Source organism: Ctenopharyngodon idella, chromosome 5, assembly GCF_019924925.1.
Source record: "Ctenopharyngodon idella isolate HZGC_01 chromosome 5, HZGC01, whole genome shotgun sequence".
Classification (NCBI taxonomy): Eukaryota; Metazoa; Chordata; class Actinopteri; order Cypriniformes; family Xenocyprididae; genus Ctenopharyngodon; species Ctenopharyngodon idella.
In genome coordinates, this window is record NC_067224.1 from 21,893,536 (window position 1) to 21,911,720 (window position 18,185).

Genomic DNA, 18,185 nt, shown 5'->3' on the forward strand with positions numbered 1-18,185 from the left:
ATTGTGACAAATTGTTTAGCTGGTGTTCCAAACCTACTAAGTACTGACTGTTATATAATGTAAATTAATGTATATTTTAGTGACACAAATAGACTATTAATAATTAGAACTATAAATATGTTAAGTTTGTTTACAGAGTTGGTGTATTTCATTACACTTGAATTTTGTTTCTAAAGTGGACCCTTACCAGTTCTTAAGAGGACTCGAACATCATACTTTTTCCAGTCCGGAATTTTCCAGTTTGGATAGCTCGGTTTACGCATTCATCACTTCTATACTTTGGCCACCAAGTGACACCATCCTCAAACCATGACTCAGATATAATGTTGACAGTCTTTGTTTCCATAAATTCGACAAGTAAAAACATCTGAGAAAGAAACTGTTGCATAAATTGTTACATATTTAAAACGATGATCCATAAGACACACAATATTGAAACACTCCTTTTGACATTTTCCTTCATTCAATATATATTCTTTGATCAATTCTGTTATCAACAGAATAGCCTGCCTTTTCCTGCAAAAGATTTAATATTGTACATGCACAAGGAACAAAACAATATATGTTATCCAGTGTTACTGTTAATAATTTAATTTCATGGTTAGAAAGCTACCAAGGTAAAGTAAACAGAGAATTGGCAAACAAATAACACCAACATTCTCTCACATCCAGACTTCCTACAGTACTTCATATACTGTTAATTCAATTATGTGTGAACTGCAGATGATTATGATATTGCTTTTAGTTGGGGCTGGGCGATAAAAAGATATAATATAGAGATTGCGAAAATTTACGTTGATAATGATGATAAGCTCTGTACATTTTTACTCGATATGGATTAATCTAACAGCCTATCACACAGCAGAAATAAACGTGACAACAGCCAGTCAGTGCATGTCACTAATAAGTGATTTCTGCTTGTGTCTCTGTGTGAATGAATGGCACGGTTTCATCTGATACACAAACTCACACACACATGATGCTCATGGTGTTTTCAGCGAAGAAACTGTTGAAGTTTATAAACATTTGTATAAAACACAGAATTTAGGGGAAAATAAAATGCATTTCATGGGGCCCTAAATTAAAAAGTAGCTACTCTTGTGGAGTTATGTTGTGAACAAACAAGTTTACATGTTTACATTCATTCTCAAGGTCTAACAAATAAGTGGAAAGCATTTCCTTCCCCTTTAATGGTAAGTAAATTAATAATGATAAATATTGACATTGAATGATATGAAAAAAATTTGTGATAATATTTTTGGCAATATCGTCCAGCTCTACTGTACATTACACCCTAATGTGACACCAGACACAGACCTGTAGTGGGCTTACCTGTGAAAAGCTTAACCTTGAGAGGATGATGCGGGACCCTTCAACTTTGTGTTGGGTTCCCTCATCATCATCCTATAATGTTTAAATTCAGCCTCTTAAGAAGACCTCAGATGACCAACACTTTTGAAGAGACGGCGCCAACTCCTGCGAGGACTTCAGAAGATGCAACATCTGGATCAACACGCACATTTGCAAATTTCTATATATCCTAATTATTGTTAATATGTAATTCATTTTTCCAGGAGCTCTTTGCTTCTACCTTCAATTAAATTGCTAACAGTGATTGTAAATTAATTGCCTAAATTATTACATTATTAGCTAACTGCATTCTCCAAATTGTAATGTTGACATGCATTCTCTGTAAAGCTGCTTTGAAACGATATGTATTGTGAAAAGCGCTATACAAATAAATGTGAATTGAATTGAATTGAATATAATGAGCTAACTACAGCACCTTATCCCTTGCATAGACTTCAACAGCAGCAGCAGCAGCAGCAGCAATTTTTTACTTAATAATGGAAAAATGTTGTCTCAAATGGGCTGCAGAAACTAGTTTTGGCAGAAGTTTTATTATTATTTATTGTGGATACTTACATTGTCAAAATCCACAAGTTTCCAGAAACCTTTGTGGAGTATAGCAGCTCTTCATCAATTCTTGTAAGTGTTAAGTCAGTCTTTAATCAGCATAAATTGTGTTGTCTCCCACCACTCTGCACCTAAACCTTCACCTTATACAACCCCACCTATATCCTGGAACTAATTGATCTGTGCACTATAACTTTGGTTATGCAAGAAGAGCATGACAACAAATCTGTCTTGGTAAGGAAGGAGAACACACTTGTGAGAGATCTGTGATGCTTTTGGTTTTTTTTTTTTTTTTTTTTTTGTACCACTAAAAAGCTCAATAACTACAGGTTCTTTAATTGGGACACAAAAAAAAAAAAAAGTCCTAAAATGGGCCATAACTAAATTAGAGCTCTTAAATAATGGCAAGCCATCAATATTTATCTGCAATTGAAAGGTAAAGCCATCTGCAATATTTTCAATTAGTTGGTTTAGGGTGTTATGCATAGCTGTCAGGATATCTCTATAATGATACAAACCACCACATTTTTGTTGGATTTTGTATTCAGTTTTCGTGTTAAGAATGGTTCGAGCATCCTTGGGCAGTTCTGGGTAGTACAATCTCAACAAACTAAGGAGGGCTGTGAGAGCTACTAAAGAAGCGCTAAACTGTACAGACCAATTGGCTAAACTTTCAACAAGGCTGACTGGCTCATCTGCAAGCTCAGATTCTGATTCAGCGTTGGGCTCTGAAACATGTTGTCTTTCTGTCACTTTTCCAATATCATCTGTGCAAAGAGAATCTAAATGGTCATCTATCTGAAGGGATCTTGAGTCATTGCTGCTTTGTGTGTCATTTGTGATGGAATCTGTGTCAACTTTGTGAGCTTGAGTTGGTTCTGATTCTGACAGCCTTCTGCAATGTCATGCAGTCGTTTTTCGAGGGAAATGCGAGCCCTCCGTCTGACTCCAGAGCTTGTTAAAGGTGGTTCCCTCCTTTTCATTGTTTCTAAAAAAGATTAATTATGACAAAAAATCCTTATAGTTTTTGATATTTTGTTGACAGTCAGCAAAGTAATTCAACTGTTATTTCCTTTAAAAGTGTAGTAAGGAGACAAAAAACACTATGTCCCCTGTAAAAAGCTTAGGTAGAGTTGCACACAAAACTAAAGTGGCAAAAAATATAAAAAATCAGAAATCCATGTAATGTACTACAACTTTTAAGTAAGCCCTCTAGTTTCACAGTGAAGCTATATGTTAATATAATATGTGAGATCAAAAGACTGGAGGCTGAACTTACTTTAATTTACAGACAGACAATATTTGATTTTATACTATTCATTTAATCCTAATTCGAAGGCATTTAAAGAAGTGGGAGTGATTAGAAGGAAATGACGAAGCTGATACCTGAATTTTCAGCATCATTACTCTTCAGTGTCATTAACTTTCAGAAATCATTCTAATATGATGATTTGCTGCTCAAGAAATGTTTCAGATTATATGACAGTATAACAGTGAAGACATTTATCATGTTACACAAGTTTTATATTTATTAAATGCTTTAATAAATTGAATGAATGTTAATTAACACTGTTCACTGAACTTTTTATTCATCACAGAATCCTAAAAAAAAATATCATCACTTTCACAAATATATGAAGCAGCACAGCCGTTTTCAAAACTGATAATAATCAGAAATGTTTCTTGAACACCAAATCATCATATAAGAATGATTTCTAAAGGATAATGTGACATTGAAGACTGGAGTAATGATGCTGAAAATTCAGCTTTAATCACAGGAATAAATTACACTTGCTATATTCACATAGAAAACTGTTCTTTTATTTTGATATCATTTTCGCAAAATTATTGTTTAACTGTATTTTTGATTAAATAAATGCAGTCTTGGTGAGCAGTAGACTTCTTTCAAAAATATTATATATATTTTTTTTTTTTCCAAACTTTTGATAGGTACTATAATCTCTTTTAAAATGTGGGTCTGTGAGGCCTTAGCAAGCTTGCGTTAACGATAGCTTATCACTAACATTACCACGCTGCAAATTTTAAAAGTAAAAATTAATAATAGTTAATAATAATTAATATAAGCAGTCAAATTCGTCAATTACATATAATTTTACAGTCCTCTGGACCGTCTTTATGTTAGCATGCCCTCTGATAACGTAAAATTAGCTAATACTTTTCAGTACCGATCTAAGGAGCAATAAAACCTTTTAAGTTAACGAGTACACAACATAATCAAGAAATTAATTAATATTTATTGGATGCTGATTCTATCCTGTGTGTGGCTGGACTTTAACCAGCATCAGTTTAAATGTTCATTTTTTGCCTTTCATGATTCTTTTTGAAAATGTAGCGATTCTTTTTGAAAATGTGGCAGAATTCGACGGCAAATATACAGTTATCAAAATCTGTCCTGTGTGTGGATGGAGCTTAACCAGAATCAGTTTAAAGATTTATTTTTTGGTGTCTTTGCCTTGATAAGACAGAATGTTTGCAGGAACAAAAGTGGAAAAGACAGGGTAGGATGGGATCAGATAAAGCACATGAGCCGGGACTTGAACTCGGGTCTCTCAAAGCACTAGTACGTTATATGTCAATGTGCTGACCACTAGGCTATTGGCATGAAGTTACCTACCTCACTTTGATAAGTATTAGAACCTTATTGTGTACAATTCATGGGGGATACAGAATCCGATGGCAAAAATCCGTTCCCCCATTCCCATGATGAGAGATGTTTCTGTATTGGCTTAAAAGATGCTGATTATATTCTGTGTGGATGGATCTTGACCAGCATCAGTTAAAAGAATCCAGCTGTCAAAATCCGTTCCCCCATGCCCATGATGAGAGATGTTTCTGTATTGGCTTAAAAGATGCTGATTATATTCTGTGTGGATGGATCTTGACCAGCATCAGTTAAAAGAATCCAGCTGTCAAAATCCGTTCCCCCATGCCCATGATGAGAGATTTTGGATGAAGTGGATTAAAAGATGATGATTGTATTCTGTTTGTGGATGGAGCTTAAGCAGCCTAAGTTTGATAAATATTAAAACCTGATTATGTAAGAAACATGCGGGAACAGATCCTGGCGGCAAAAATCCAGCTGTCAGAATCCGTTCCCCCACCGCCATGTTGAGAGATGTTTCTGTAGTGGCTTAAAAGATGCTGATTCTATTGGAATCATTTAGAGCTCAACCAGCATCAGTTTAAAAATATATTTTTTGGTGTTTTTGCCTTTTATTGTGATTGGACAGTATGTAGGAAGCAGGAAGGACTGGAAGCAGAGTGAAAGAGACAGAGGGGGATGGGATCAGGAAAAGTACATGAGCCGGGATTTGAACTCAGGTCTCTCAAAGCACTAAGGTGCTACATGTCAGTGTGCTGCCTACTAGGCTACTGCCAAAAAGTAACCAACCTCAGTTTGACAAATATTAGAACCTTATTGTGTACAATTTATGAGGGAACAGAATCCGACAGCAAACAATCCAGCTGTCAGAATCTGTTCCCCCATCCCCATGATGAGAGATGTTTCTGTAGTGGCTTAAAAGATGCTGATTCTATTCCGTATGTGGATGGTGCTTAACCAGTATCAGTTTAAGGATTCAGTTTTTGGCTTTGTTGCCTTTTATTATAATAGGAAAGTATGTAGACAGGAAGCAAAATGGGAGAGAGAGAGGGGGGCGGGATCAGGAAAAGTCCACAAGCTGAGACTTGAACTCAGGTTTCCTGATAAGCAACAAAACTAGATATCTGCCCACAAGGCTATCGGGAACAACCAGCATGGGCCGGTTTAATAAATGTTAGAACCTCACTGTGTAAAAAACATGGGAGAACAGAATCCGGTTTCCAATTCAGCTGTTGGAATCCGTCCCCCCACCCATATGATGAGAGATGTTGATGCAGTGACTTAAAAGATTCTGATTCTATCCTGTGTGTGATTGGAGCTTAACCAGCTTTTTTTTTTTTGCTTTTTATTATGATTGGAAAGTATGTAGACAGAAAGCAAAATGGGAGAGAGGGGGGGAGGGGAGTCCATGGCTGGATTTCTGGTGCACCATTGGCTCTGGACCACACCTGAGATGGGGGGGAGGCTAGGGTGCCTGGCTGACCGCTGTGCTGAAGATGGCCTGGAACATGCTCGAGGGGGACCGTCAGTCTTCTTTGCCAAGATGGGCTCAGGAAGCATCTCCAAAGAGGCCTTTGGGACTCACCAGGGCGTCAAGCTGCGGTGACTTGTCAGCATCATGCATGTCAGTCAAAGTGAGCCAAAGATGCCTCTGTAGCACCACTAGACTGCCCATGCTCCGCCCAACTCCTTGGGTGAACTTCATAGCTGGAAGCATGAGGTCCGCCACTGTGTGTAGCTTGCACAGAGACTCCGGGTTCGGGTCCAGTGCCACTTAGAGCAGACAGCTTCAGTAATTCACACCGAGAATGCGTAGGCTGCGGCACCCTTGAAGCTTGTGCATCACATTTACAGAACATGTTAAAATCACGTTACTAAAGCGGTCACGTTGCTGTGTGTGTTGAGTCAGTTAAAATGCAATTATAAGGGTGTTTGTATTGCTAATGACTCCTAACTACAGACGTGCTACCACAAAAAAATAAAAATAAATAATAAAATAAATACATTTCTGGAATTTTTGGTTTTTAAAGTTCATGATATATCTTCTCAGAGGAGGTGTGTTTGTGAGTTCGTAAGAGCCCAGATGGTGCTACCTGCACTATACTTATAAGAATAAAAACAGCATGACACCCTGACCACATAGAAAACACATCAACTGCCCACTTATCTTCCAGTAGAACATCTTGCTTCTCTGTTTTATTTAGAAGACATACAGCAACACCTTTTTTAATAGGGTTTATCAACATTTTAAAGTATCGTATGTTGCTGATTAAAAGGGTTGACAAATAAAGACCCTTAAGGAAATTAGGAGGGTTCACAGTTATCACCTGGTTGCAGCTCTATTCACATTTCTTCCATTTCCCTTTAAAAAGGAATACAAAAATGCAAAGATCCCAAATTAAAGGAACATAACTTTATTAAAGTGATTCAATTCCTTACTTGATTTCAACAACTCAAAACAACAGTAACTGGCTTAAAACAGCAGGAGGTATATGATGCCAAAGCCTGAGCATGAGTGTGCAGATCAAGAATACACCTTCACTCTTGTAATATAATACACCAAAGCTGAGAGTCTTGAACTCTCACTGGATTCACTCTAACAGTAGTGCAGACTGCAGATGTTTAAGAGTCCTTCGGCTGATGTTTCTTTCTTGCTCCAATATTCCCAGAGGCCTCCTTTTCCTAGAGGGAGTTTGACACAAGAAATCATCAAGGGTCTTTTTGGTGATCTGACCGGCCTCCTCTAACCGTCTCAGCACCTGCTCCACACGTCCCTCCCACAGCCCATCAGCACTCTTCTTCCTCAATTCATTAACCTAAGAGAGCGGAAAGGAACAGAAGAAAAGGATAGAGAGAGACAAGAATGTGAGAGCAAACACATGAAAACATGTTTTACAACCTGTTCTGGTTTAATTTGATTAAATGCTTTTAATACAAGAGGTGTTTGGCTTCTTTATTTATTGAGGATCTGGGCCCGGTTGCAACAAAGCCTTTAAGTTAAGAAAACCCTTATTTATAAGGTTAAGGGTACCCTTAGTGAAACATGGGTTTGCGAGAAAAAACCTAAGGGTCCACTTAAGGTACCTTAAGGTCGTCATTGAGTATTTCCAATTAATCGGTTAAGTCTTACCTTAAGTTCTTTTATGGGTTGCAACAAAGTCCTTAGTGACCATTTCCCCCTCAAAAAATTAAGGGACCACAACACATTCCTTAAGTCATCTGCTGAACTCAAATGCAATGGCTGATTTCATGTTAATTGAGAAGGGACATTAAATGTGTAGCGACACATTATTACAATTATTACAAGGTATGTTACACAAACCATGTTCCTGTTCGGGAGTCAGACAGCTGTTTTCTAACAATCAGCATCCTTACAAACGCTTTGAACAACTTAACGTCAGTGGAGAAAGGCATATACTTAGTTATATACATCATACACCCGCTATATCACCAAATCTACCCGATTTTTTATATCAACAGAAAAATATACCGGAATATATCAGACTCTCCTGCTTCAGAGCGGTCAAGGTTAATGATATGCTAAAGCCCGCCGGCACGTTGACTGATTGGTTACAAGGTAGTTTGTGATGTCAGAAACACCAGCGATTTCAAACCACGGGTTTGAGATTGTCTTTTTTTCACTGCAGTTTTAAATAGGAAATATACTCAGCAATGGTGTTGACTTATGAATTTGTACATGGTTTGTCTTAAAGCATATTAAAAACACCATATAGACATATAAACAACATTAAAAACTTGATTTTGACCACAGGGGGACTTTAATGTAAAATTATGTATGTGGCGTGGCAGGATTTTAAGCAGCCTCCGAGATGTGCACCGCCGGTGTGTGTACACTCAGAAAGCAATGTGTTTGGATTTTAGGAAATTTGTGTTTTTAGGACACTTTGTGCCTTTAGTAATCTACCTAACTCAAATATCGTAATACAGCTGTACAACTGTAGTAAAAGGTTAAAAGTCAGTGGTCCGTTATGTTCTGTTTACGGGACACGTTATACCTATAGCGATTGCTTTTCCATTGCTGTGTTTTGCCAGAAAGTATTGTGAAATGCTTAGTATAAACACTTAGGTAATGGTGACGATTAAGGTGTTAGGTGCAACACTCTTGAAGAAATCTCTTGCCTCAAGGATTTTTTCCCCCTTTAGGTATACCCTTAAGGCCCCGATATACTTCAAACGAAATCGAAGAACGAACTGATGTGACGTCATTTCGAACAAAATCAGGCCAAAACGAAGTTCGTTTTGTGTTTGTTTTGGGAGTTCGAAACGGCTTGCCAAAGCGATCTCTCAGGAAAAGTTTGTTCCAGCTGCAAAACACCTTCGTACTACCATTGGCCCGTGACGATAACGTAATAGGAGGTGTGCGCTGAGGCTCCGCCTTCTTTCATGTGGAAATCTTCTCTGCCTCATTTCATCTGTTGAGTTTGCCGAGGTAAGATCTCCGCGGGTGAAAACATGAACACATTGGATAGCCGCTTTATAGTACAAAATGAAGTGCTTCTGATGAGGCACTGACACTGTTTTTCATGTTTGATACTATAAAGCTGCTTGCTTTTAAGCAATCTATTGAAAAATGGCTATATAAATAAACGTGACGTGACTGGAGTGCTAATTTGCAGAGCTCATGCTAACATACCAATGTTATTATGATCAGACGCTTTTCTTACGCTTTCTATAAAAAAAATGCTTGTTGTTTTCTCATTTTTGTTGTTTATTTTGTTACTGAGAAGAAAGTGCACAGCACCTACTTACAAATTCATCTAAACGCTGCTCTCAGCAGTGTGGATGGCGTCAGATGTTCGATTACAGTATATCACTGTTCGCGTATTTCGAATTTCGTTTTACCTCTAAACGAAGAACGAAAAAGAACTTTGTTTGAAGTATATCGGGGCCTTTAGTTAAGGGTTTTCATGCAACCGGACCCAGAGGTTCCATGTTTGTTTTTATATTAATTACCTAAATTACCTTGAGCTGCGTAATCAGATTACTTTTTCAAGTAACTAGTAAAGTAATGCATTACTTTTTCAATTTACATCAAAATATCTGTTATTTTTTCAAATAAGTAACGCAAGTTACTTTTTCACATTTATTGTCCGACAGCTTTTCTGTCCCCATGTTAAGAGAAATAAAGTGCAGAGGTGTTGTGTGTGCTGTGTAAACATGATGGTTATTGTAGTTCTAGACTAAATGTGAACATGCATTTACTCATCTCACTTGCACAAAAACATTCAGTATTCCTCAAAATGAATAAAAACAGTGAAATTACTTTTATGCAAACCTGTAATGATTAACTGTATTAAATTACACAAAAATACTTTATGTATTTAATCTAACTTTTTTTACACACAAAAACACTTTATGTATTTAATCTCACTTTATTAACCAATGTCTTTGCTGCTGACCTTTAATTATCTAATTCAACCATACTAATTATCAAAAATTACTTTAGATTAGATTTAGAAATAAGAGGTTTGAACTTCCTTCTGTATGCTATTCTTCTTTAATCCAGAATGGCGGCACAGCTGAAAGGTTTGTTTGAGCTGTGCCCTCTACTTTACAGGCGTAAATATGCATTTCCTTCAGCCTGAGGCTTATTCATTTCACTTTTGGTGTGAAAGGGCCTTAACATTTTCCAAAAATATAACTTTTTTTGTTGTTATCAAAAAACAAACAAGCAAGTCCAGCCCAGGTGAGAAAAAGTAACGCAAAAATAATGTAACATTACTTTTCATAAAAAGTAACAAACACAATTAAGTTACTTCTTTAGGGATTACCGCAATATCGTAATTCATTAGTTTTAAAAGTAACTTCCCCCAACACTGCCCTCGACTGAATCTGAATGTTTCTCATGCTCTTATTTTTCTTATATGCTTTAATTTAGCTTTGCAGACAAATATACAGCACTGTTCAAAAGTTTGGGATCTGTAAGATTCTTTTAGGTTTTTGAAAGAAATTTCACATACTGTTTAATAATACAATTTAATCTAATTTATTGTTTAAAGGAATTTTGAAATTAATTAATTGGACCATAATGTGGAAAAATTGCAACAAGTGCCTGGGAGTAATGGAATCTCATGTTTAAAATGCACCTCTGAACAGAATGACAAGATTGTGCAGAGCTACTGGCTACTTTGAGTTTTGATTTGTGTTACATTATTAATATTGGTGGCTGCATAATTCCAGTTGTTATTTCATATTTTTGATGACTTTACTTTTACTCTTAATTGTGATAGTAATTGTGAATGAGTAATAATAACAAAGAATAAGTATTGTGGGTGTGTAGTTGATATCTCACCACTTCCTGAGAGAACTCTGTTTTCTTCACAAACACTGGAGTCTTTGACACTTGGGCTGTTGTGAGAGCAGAGATCGCCTCTTTCATGGACCCTTTCATAGCCAATATGAGAACCTAGAAACACATATGCACTTACACATGTGTAAGCTCTATTTCAAAGACTGATTTAAACACACACTTACTCTCAGGTTCAGACATAGCCGACTGTCCGTGCTCATGATCTGTGAGTAGAATATCTGGGCTCTCTCTATATCATTCTACAACATACATCAGGTAAAATGAAAAATAAACACTTCACCAGTTGATCAAATAAAGATTTACTGTTAATATAATCAAAAGATGCAACATCATCTGTTGTTCAATGACAATTTCACAACATCTGAATGCCATTTAACTACTAAAATATGATGTTACACCCACCAAGTTAATATAAATGGCATTACATAGCATACAAGAAAGTGTTATCATTTAATTTGTAATTGGATATTGACATTTTAATCATCTTACCTGTTTGAGAGCAAGAGCAGTTGCAAAGCAATAGGCATGTCGAGGGATGAGAATGCCTTTTGTCTGACCTTCTTCCAACAAAGTCAAACAGATATGATACGACATTGAGGTGTTCTGCCAAACCCAGAGTGCAAAAACAATGTGTACAGTTTACAAATTATACTCATCAAAATCTGTTGTACATGCATAACTTTAATTTTAAGATCTGCAAGTACAACAGATTTTGATGAGTATCATTGTGAGAAACAATCCACAAGATAATTACCTATTGTACTTGTTATTGTTCTGTATGTGTTGAAAATACTGTTTGTCTTTTCTGAGATTAAAGTAACTCATTGGTGATTCTTAATGTTTTAATACAATGCACACAATACTTGCATCTACACTGCCTTTACCAGTTTGTAACAAGTAGCAAAGGCTAGTATGAAGGTGTCCTTGTTGAACGGCACTCCTTGTTTTTTCATTTCTCCCACCACGTCCAGGCAACCTGTGTGAACACGATCAGTGACCCACATCACATCACTGAAACCATGGAATCAACAGACTTTTTTGCATTTTCGCAGGTAGGAAGCTGCACCGATTAAGGGGTTGTTTGTGATGATTAATTCCCCTCAAGAATCTCAGATTAGCTTTTGTCTCACTGGCTTTTCTAATACGAGACATTTCAGTTCGTTATTTCATCCAACACATTTTTAAGCCAACAGGAAAGGCAACCGGAGCACAATAAAATTTGATGATTGATCGTAAAGTGCATGAGAATAGAGAGACATGCTGAAGAAGCTTACTTTCGTAGCACTGTTTAGTGAAAAGCATGTCAATGGCAATATTAAAGGATGTCGAGTCTGGAAAGAATCCTTTGAGAGCCTATGCAAGAAAAAGAAAATGTCAAATCTCACTATAATCCATCCACTACATGGTCATCCAGTAAAAAGCATTGTTTTTGCACAATGTGTGTTCATTTTCACGTACTGGATCTGTCAGAGTTGTGGCTGCCAGCTCCTCTAAACCCAGTTCATAGCATAACCTCATGAAAAGAGGGCCAAACTTGAATTCCCCAAATGCCATGTTACTATTCTCTTTATGGTACCTGGAATGGACAGAAATGGAAAGAGCACAGTGTTAACATATATACACAATCATATCCATATGCAGAAATTACACAGATATCTGGAGAATATCTAATACAAACAGAAAAATATTAAATATTAGAAAAACATTAAGATGAATATTATGCTGAATGCAACTAAATCACTATAAATTTGCTTCTTGGGTAAATACACTACCGTTTAAATGTTTGAGTCAGTACGATTTGTATTTTTTCAAAGAAATCAAAGCAAGGATGCATTTAATTGATCAAAAGTGACAGGAAAGACATTTATAAATAACTTCCTCTTCATCAAAGAATCCCCCCCCCAAAAAAAAATTAAGCAGCACAACTGTTTTCAACATTGATAATAATTAGAAATGTTTCTTGAAAATTCAGCTTTGACATTACAGGAATAAACTACATTTTAATTTATATTAAAATAGGAAACATTAATAAATGATAACAATAATATTTTACATAATCAGTGTTTTACTGTATTTATGATCAAATATATGCAGCCTTTGTGAGCATCAGAGACTTCTTTAAAAAAAAAAATTAAAGAATCTTACCATCCCCAAACACGGTGGTGTAAACATCCTTGTAATATAAACCATTTATCTATTTAATGAATAACTGAGGCAGTTTTACCTGTAAATGGCATTTCTTGCCATAATAACATCTTCAGCAGACTGGCATAAATGCAGAAGTATTTTCAATTCCTCCTTTAAAATTAGCTCATTTTTCTCTATTTTCCGATGTATTGTCTCAAAATAATAACCTGTAAAAATCAATCAATCAAACAAACAAACAAACAAAAAACAAAAAACAAGTGAAGATCAGAACAAGAGAGAAAATGACGTTTCAGTTCTGAGTTGAGTGTTAAAGGTGCACTCAGTGACTTTTGTTTATGTTGTGCTGGCCAATACAACAGTTGGGGACACGTGACGCATGAATATTGTAATAGCATCAAGCAGAAAAATTTTCAGTTATCAATGCCATTGCAGAAATTCACTATTCACCACCTGCCATGATTCAATAATTGTCTTGATTGTCTGACAACAGAGATACTGAGATGAAAAAAGTAGTACTCCATGAGGCCATCCACTTTCATGTGAAATAAAACAGCTTTTGTTTGGGGACCTCATGTGGGTTTAAATATTTTTAAACATTTTTCTTAGGTTCTTTTAATTTCTTTATGTGTAGAACTTTTTAATGAGACAAATATGACTAAGTGCACCTTTGAAGTAATGAGATTCAAACACCAGAAAGTGGTACCAAGTTATTTAAATCAAGTATAATGCATGCCTTTTGATCCTGAGACTCTGTGGGCAACAGCAATTTTCTTCTGCTGAAAATCCTGCAGCTTCACCACATCTTCAGACAAGAGATGACGTTTGGCTGAAAATAGTGTTTGTAAACAAGTCAGTTTCTCACAAATGTCTGGAAACCCAAATATTAAACTGTGTCAGAATAACTATCTTCTTCTTCTTTTTTTCTTTTTTTGACCACCATCACATTTAAACCCTGCTGTACTATGTTGGTGTCTTTTCCAACACATCACAAGGACAGAAAAATGTAAATAAAGAAACGACAGTCCAGGTGAACATGAAAAAAGGGGGAAGTTATGACAAATTATTCAATCCACAATAATTTTCATATGTGGAGACAGCAGTGTTATATTAACAATCACGTAAATATGTATATTCTCTTCGCTGCGGTGTGTGTAAGCTCGAATAGCTCAACTACTCAATGACACTGGCCTTGACTTTTAGCGTCACTTTCTATGGTACATTCTCAGTTCATTGTCTGAAGCTAGACTAAATACAGCGTTAAACGCATATTACCTCCATGTCGACATTTTAAACAGTCTGACTGTAGGGCTCCTACTGCTGCTCTGGACGCATCGGTCAGTATAATACGAGCACAGGCGTTCAGTCCTCTCAACGCCATTGTCTGCCTGAACTCACGCAGTTACATTGTGCACTGTCAATGCAAATGAATATTTCAGCAGGTAGAATTATTTAGATTTATTCGTTGAACAGCACATTTTAAAATATTTAAATGACTCCAATAACATTATATACTATTAGCGATACAATTAATAATAATAATAATAATAACTTTTTACTAGACACCCCCGTTGTAGGCAAAAATGGAACATTCCAATGTGGCGTTCTCCTGTTAACCGGTATGTTTACAATGTGACTATTACATTATTTCTAATAAAATAGCCATTGAAATATTAATTTGGAAAATACTACGATTGTGACTGTGAAGGCACTTATTAAACTAGTGGTTTAAAACGCTTTGGATTACCTTTGCTGGTAAACTACACGCTATATACTAGTGATGTGACATTTGAACCGAGGCTTCGGAGCTTGTGCCGAGCATAAATTCGAGGCTTGTAATGGCAACGTAGAAATCACGTGACCAATGACAAACGAAGCCTCACTTTCCGTCCAATCGGAAGTGTCGGAAAGTTCGAACCCACAGATCTTACTTTATGAGTAGGTTTTCATTTAGACTTATTCAGTTACATTTTTAAATACCCATACAAGTAATATGAAGAATACAAATTATTTCAGGGAAATAAAATATTTGCCATATGCAATTCATATACGTGAGCATTTATTCTTCTGTTGCGTCATATTGATATTCTGGCATTAAATGCCACAGTTTAATGGGTAAATTAATTTATCACGGAGGTAAATTCAACACACACACACGCACGCACTATTAGGCTTTTATTTGAGCACGTAACATGAAACTGAGGTGGCTGCTTCGTCCGACGAAGCTTCTTTCACAGGGTTTTGGCTGCTTTATTTTTTAAATAAAGCAGCCAAAAAATAAAATAAATTTATTTTTTAATAAATACCATATGGCGCTGTTTTCGACACTCTCGAAGCTTTGAATCTTTTCCCGAAACAATGAGGGGAAAGCCTCGGTGCTTCACGAGGCTTCATTTGCCCATCATTACTATATACACAACTAGATCTGCAAGCCATATTTACCCCTTATCAAATATCAAAATAGTTTGAATCAGCAGATGGCGCTGTTGATCACAGTCTAAACACTCCTTTGGGATAATAATAAATGAATACTTTTGTTTTTGAATTAAATAAACTAAGCCAATAGCAAGTTCGACGAAGACATACAAATTATTCATTGATTAACAAAAATAATACAATGTCTTGTGTCTTCCCTGCTAAAAACAGCCTAAGCAGGTCAGGTTTAAGCAGGTCTCCCTGAAAAGTACACCTCTAAAACCGCCCATCAGACCAGCTTCACTAGGCTGTGAGTGTGACTGGCTAAAACTAGTAGCCTATTGTAGGCTGGTTTAAACGTTCTTCAGCAGAGTTTCTAGACTGACTTATTACTTTGTTCAATTGCAAGTTAAATGACAGACAATAGCCTATTTTAACTATCCTTGATTGAAGATGTTTCAATGGTTGCTTGATGAGCACTGCTAGGTTGTAATAATCCATTGGTTTGAGACAGAGATATATAGATTCCCTAGATACACTTACAGCGTCTTTCTGTCTGTACTCTGTAGTGATGTTGTATGGTATTATTTAAAAAAAGAGCTATTAGTGGAGAGAAAAAAACCCTAAATGTGCGCCTTTGCTTCCCTTGCTCATCTGTTCTAACCACACAGCAGCAGATAATCAATTAACAGCTGGATAATTGCCCAGCTTTTCTCTGCATTGAAAGGTCATTATTAATGGCTGTGACAGAGAGAGAGAGAGTTGTTCTAATGCATATGTCACAATAATACATCAAATATACAATTATTAGCTTGATTGAAATGCAACATGCAAGAAAGCAATGTAGAATAAAGAATATCTTTTGAGTATCCACAAAGTCCTTGTTGTGACCCTGTAGAATTTTGTTGTTTCTACTTTACAGAATATGTAGATAAACCCTTAGATGAGCATTTTAAATGGGTGTCGGTCATTGGAATTGTGATTGATGACTGTTCAGGATTGTCAGACATTGTATTTGAGGCTGTAGCAGCCAAGGGCATCTTCCCTGTTAATCTGGACATAGTGTTCTTGCATGATAACTCATTGTGATGAGTGGATATTAACATGTTTTCTGGATTTATGATATATAGGGGAAAAATTAAGATAAGTATATAAGGCTGACAGGATGGCATGATCATAAATGCAGAGTAGGTGGAGATAATTATTTTATTGGGTTATGTTTCAAAAGACTTGTGCTGATTGGATATTAGAAGGAAATTGAGATTTGATTACCCACAGTTCACATACCTGTGTTCAACTACAAGAAGTGCTGACAGTGCAAACACATGGGGAATCCATTTTGTTCAAGATGTCTGCAAGCACATGTTAGTGTAACTATACTTTAGGGACAGTTTTGTCCCCAGAAGAGAACGAAATGGTTATTTAGGGTCAGTATTTAGTAGTATTTTTAATGAGCTTTATATAAAATTATAGAAACATGTATTCATTTACATATAAAATTTGTGTGTGGTATATGTAACATGTTAAAGATAGACAGCAACAGAACAAGCAATTATATTATATTTAGACTCCTTCCGTGGTCCTGTTGGGACTCTGCTGTTCGTTTCCTTAGCAACAGCACCTCACCCCATTCAGCTGAGACTGTCTTTGCCCAATTGGAGGCTGACTCTCAAGTGTGCTGGATTATTGATGAGATCCAAGATGGAGTTGTTCACATGATGCTGTAAGCAACATAACATGGCTAATAATGTAAATTCAGGACATCACTGTTTTTTCCTGCCATAGATTATGTGTATTTGTGTTCACTTATATCTGAGAAATTACACAACATTCAAAACAAAGAGCTTTGCAGCTTTACCAGTGTATTTCTTGTTCATTCTTGTGACTCTGTATGTTTTGTTTTGAAGAAGAGCACATTGTGCATGGCCAAATTACAGGTTTATATCTAGTGCTTTATTTAGCATTACCCAGTGTATCTAATTTGTTGTTTGGTATGTGTGCATGGTAAAGAGTTGTTGTAAACTGCTAATATTACCATTTTTACATAAGTTGGTTGTATTCATTTTTTAGTACAGAGTTCACGTTTTGAATACCCTTTAATTAATTAAATGGTGAATAATTTTTCTTTGCCTTGTTACAGTAACCATATCAGTAACCATATTTAGTAACCATATCTTTTAACCCATGATATCTTTTCTCACTCACAGTCAATAAGAACTTTAATAAAAATTTTGCTCACTTTTTTCCATTTTATATGTGAAAACAAAATATGTTCAACATCACTGTTTTTCTGCTTCCTTCTATCTTCTATATCAAAGTTTTTTTGTTTTTAATTAAAAGATACTAAAATGGATCATTAGTGATTTACACCGACATACTACAGTGCTGTTGTTTTCCAGTTGTTACTAGTATCAAGTGTTTTACAATAATTTAGTTGTAAGTGACCATTTTTATTTTATATTTTATTTTATTATGTTTGCTACATGATGTATTAAGTGTTTATGTGGTTTTAGTGCACTTTGGGAGAGATCTGCTGTGTCAAGGGGAGGACCTGCTGTGTCAAGTTGCATGTTGAAAGAAGTGTATCAGTTTTGAGAACACAATGCACAATCAATGTTTTAAAAAAATAAGTAAAAACAATGGAAATAAAATAATTATACTTCCTTTACTCCTTTCACATCAAAGCAAACAGAGTTAATCTAAAGTCACTTTAGGTTGCATGACTCCTCTGACCTGCATTGATTTGCTGACATC

General features: G+C 36.0%; 1 protein-coding gene across 2 annotated transcripts; it reads right to left on the reverse strand.

Annotated features, from left to right (window-relative positions):
• Positions 1-6,933: 6,933 nt before the first annotated feature.
• On the reverse strand, positions 6,934-14,919 carry ptcd2 (pentatricopeptide repeat domain 2). Of its 2 annotated transcripts, XM_051892936.1 has the most exons (11): positions 14,764-14,919; positions 14,292-14,430; positions 13,753-13,845; positions 13,096-13,225; positions 12,330-12,447; positions 12,146-12,224; positions 11,756-11,847; positions 11,361-11,474; positions 11,036-11,110; positions 10,854-10,967; positions 6,934-7,356 (listed from the first exon to the last, which is right to left on the reverse strand). In XM_051892936.1, exons 2-11 carry the CDS (start codon positions 14,395-14,397, stop codon positions 7,132-7,134), a joined length of 1,146 nt encoding a protein of 381 aa, XP_051748896.1. In that variant the 5' UTR covers positions 14,398-14,430; positions 14,764-14,919; the 3' UTR covers positions 6,934-7,131. The 2 variants fall into 2 exon arrangements, with proteins under 2 accessions (XP_051748896.1, XP_051748897.1); XM_051892937.1 differs by lacking the exon at positions 14,292-14,430 and having other exon boundaries at positions 14,764-14,782.
• Between the last annotated feature and the right edge of the window lie 3,266 nt (positions 14,920-18,185).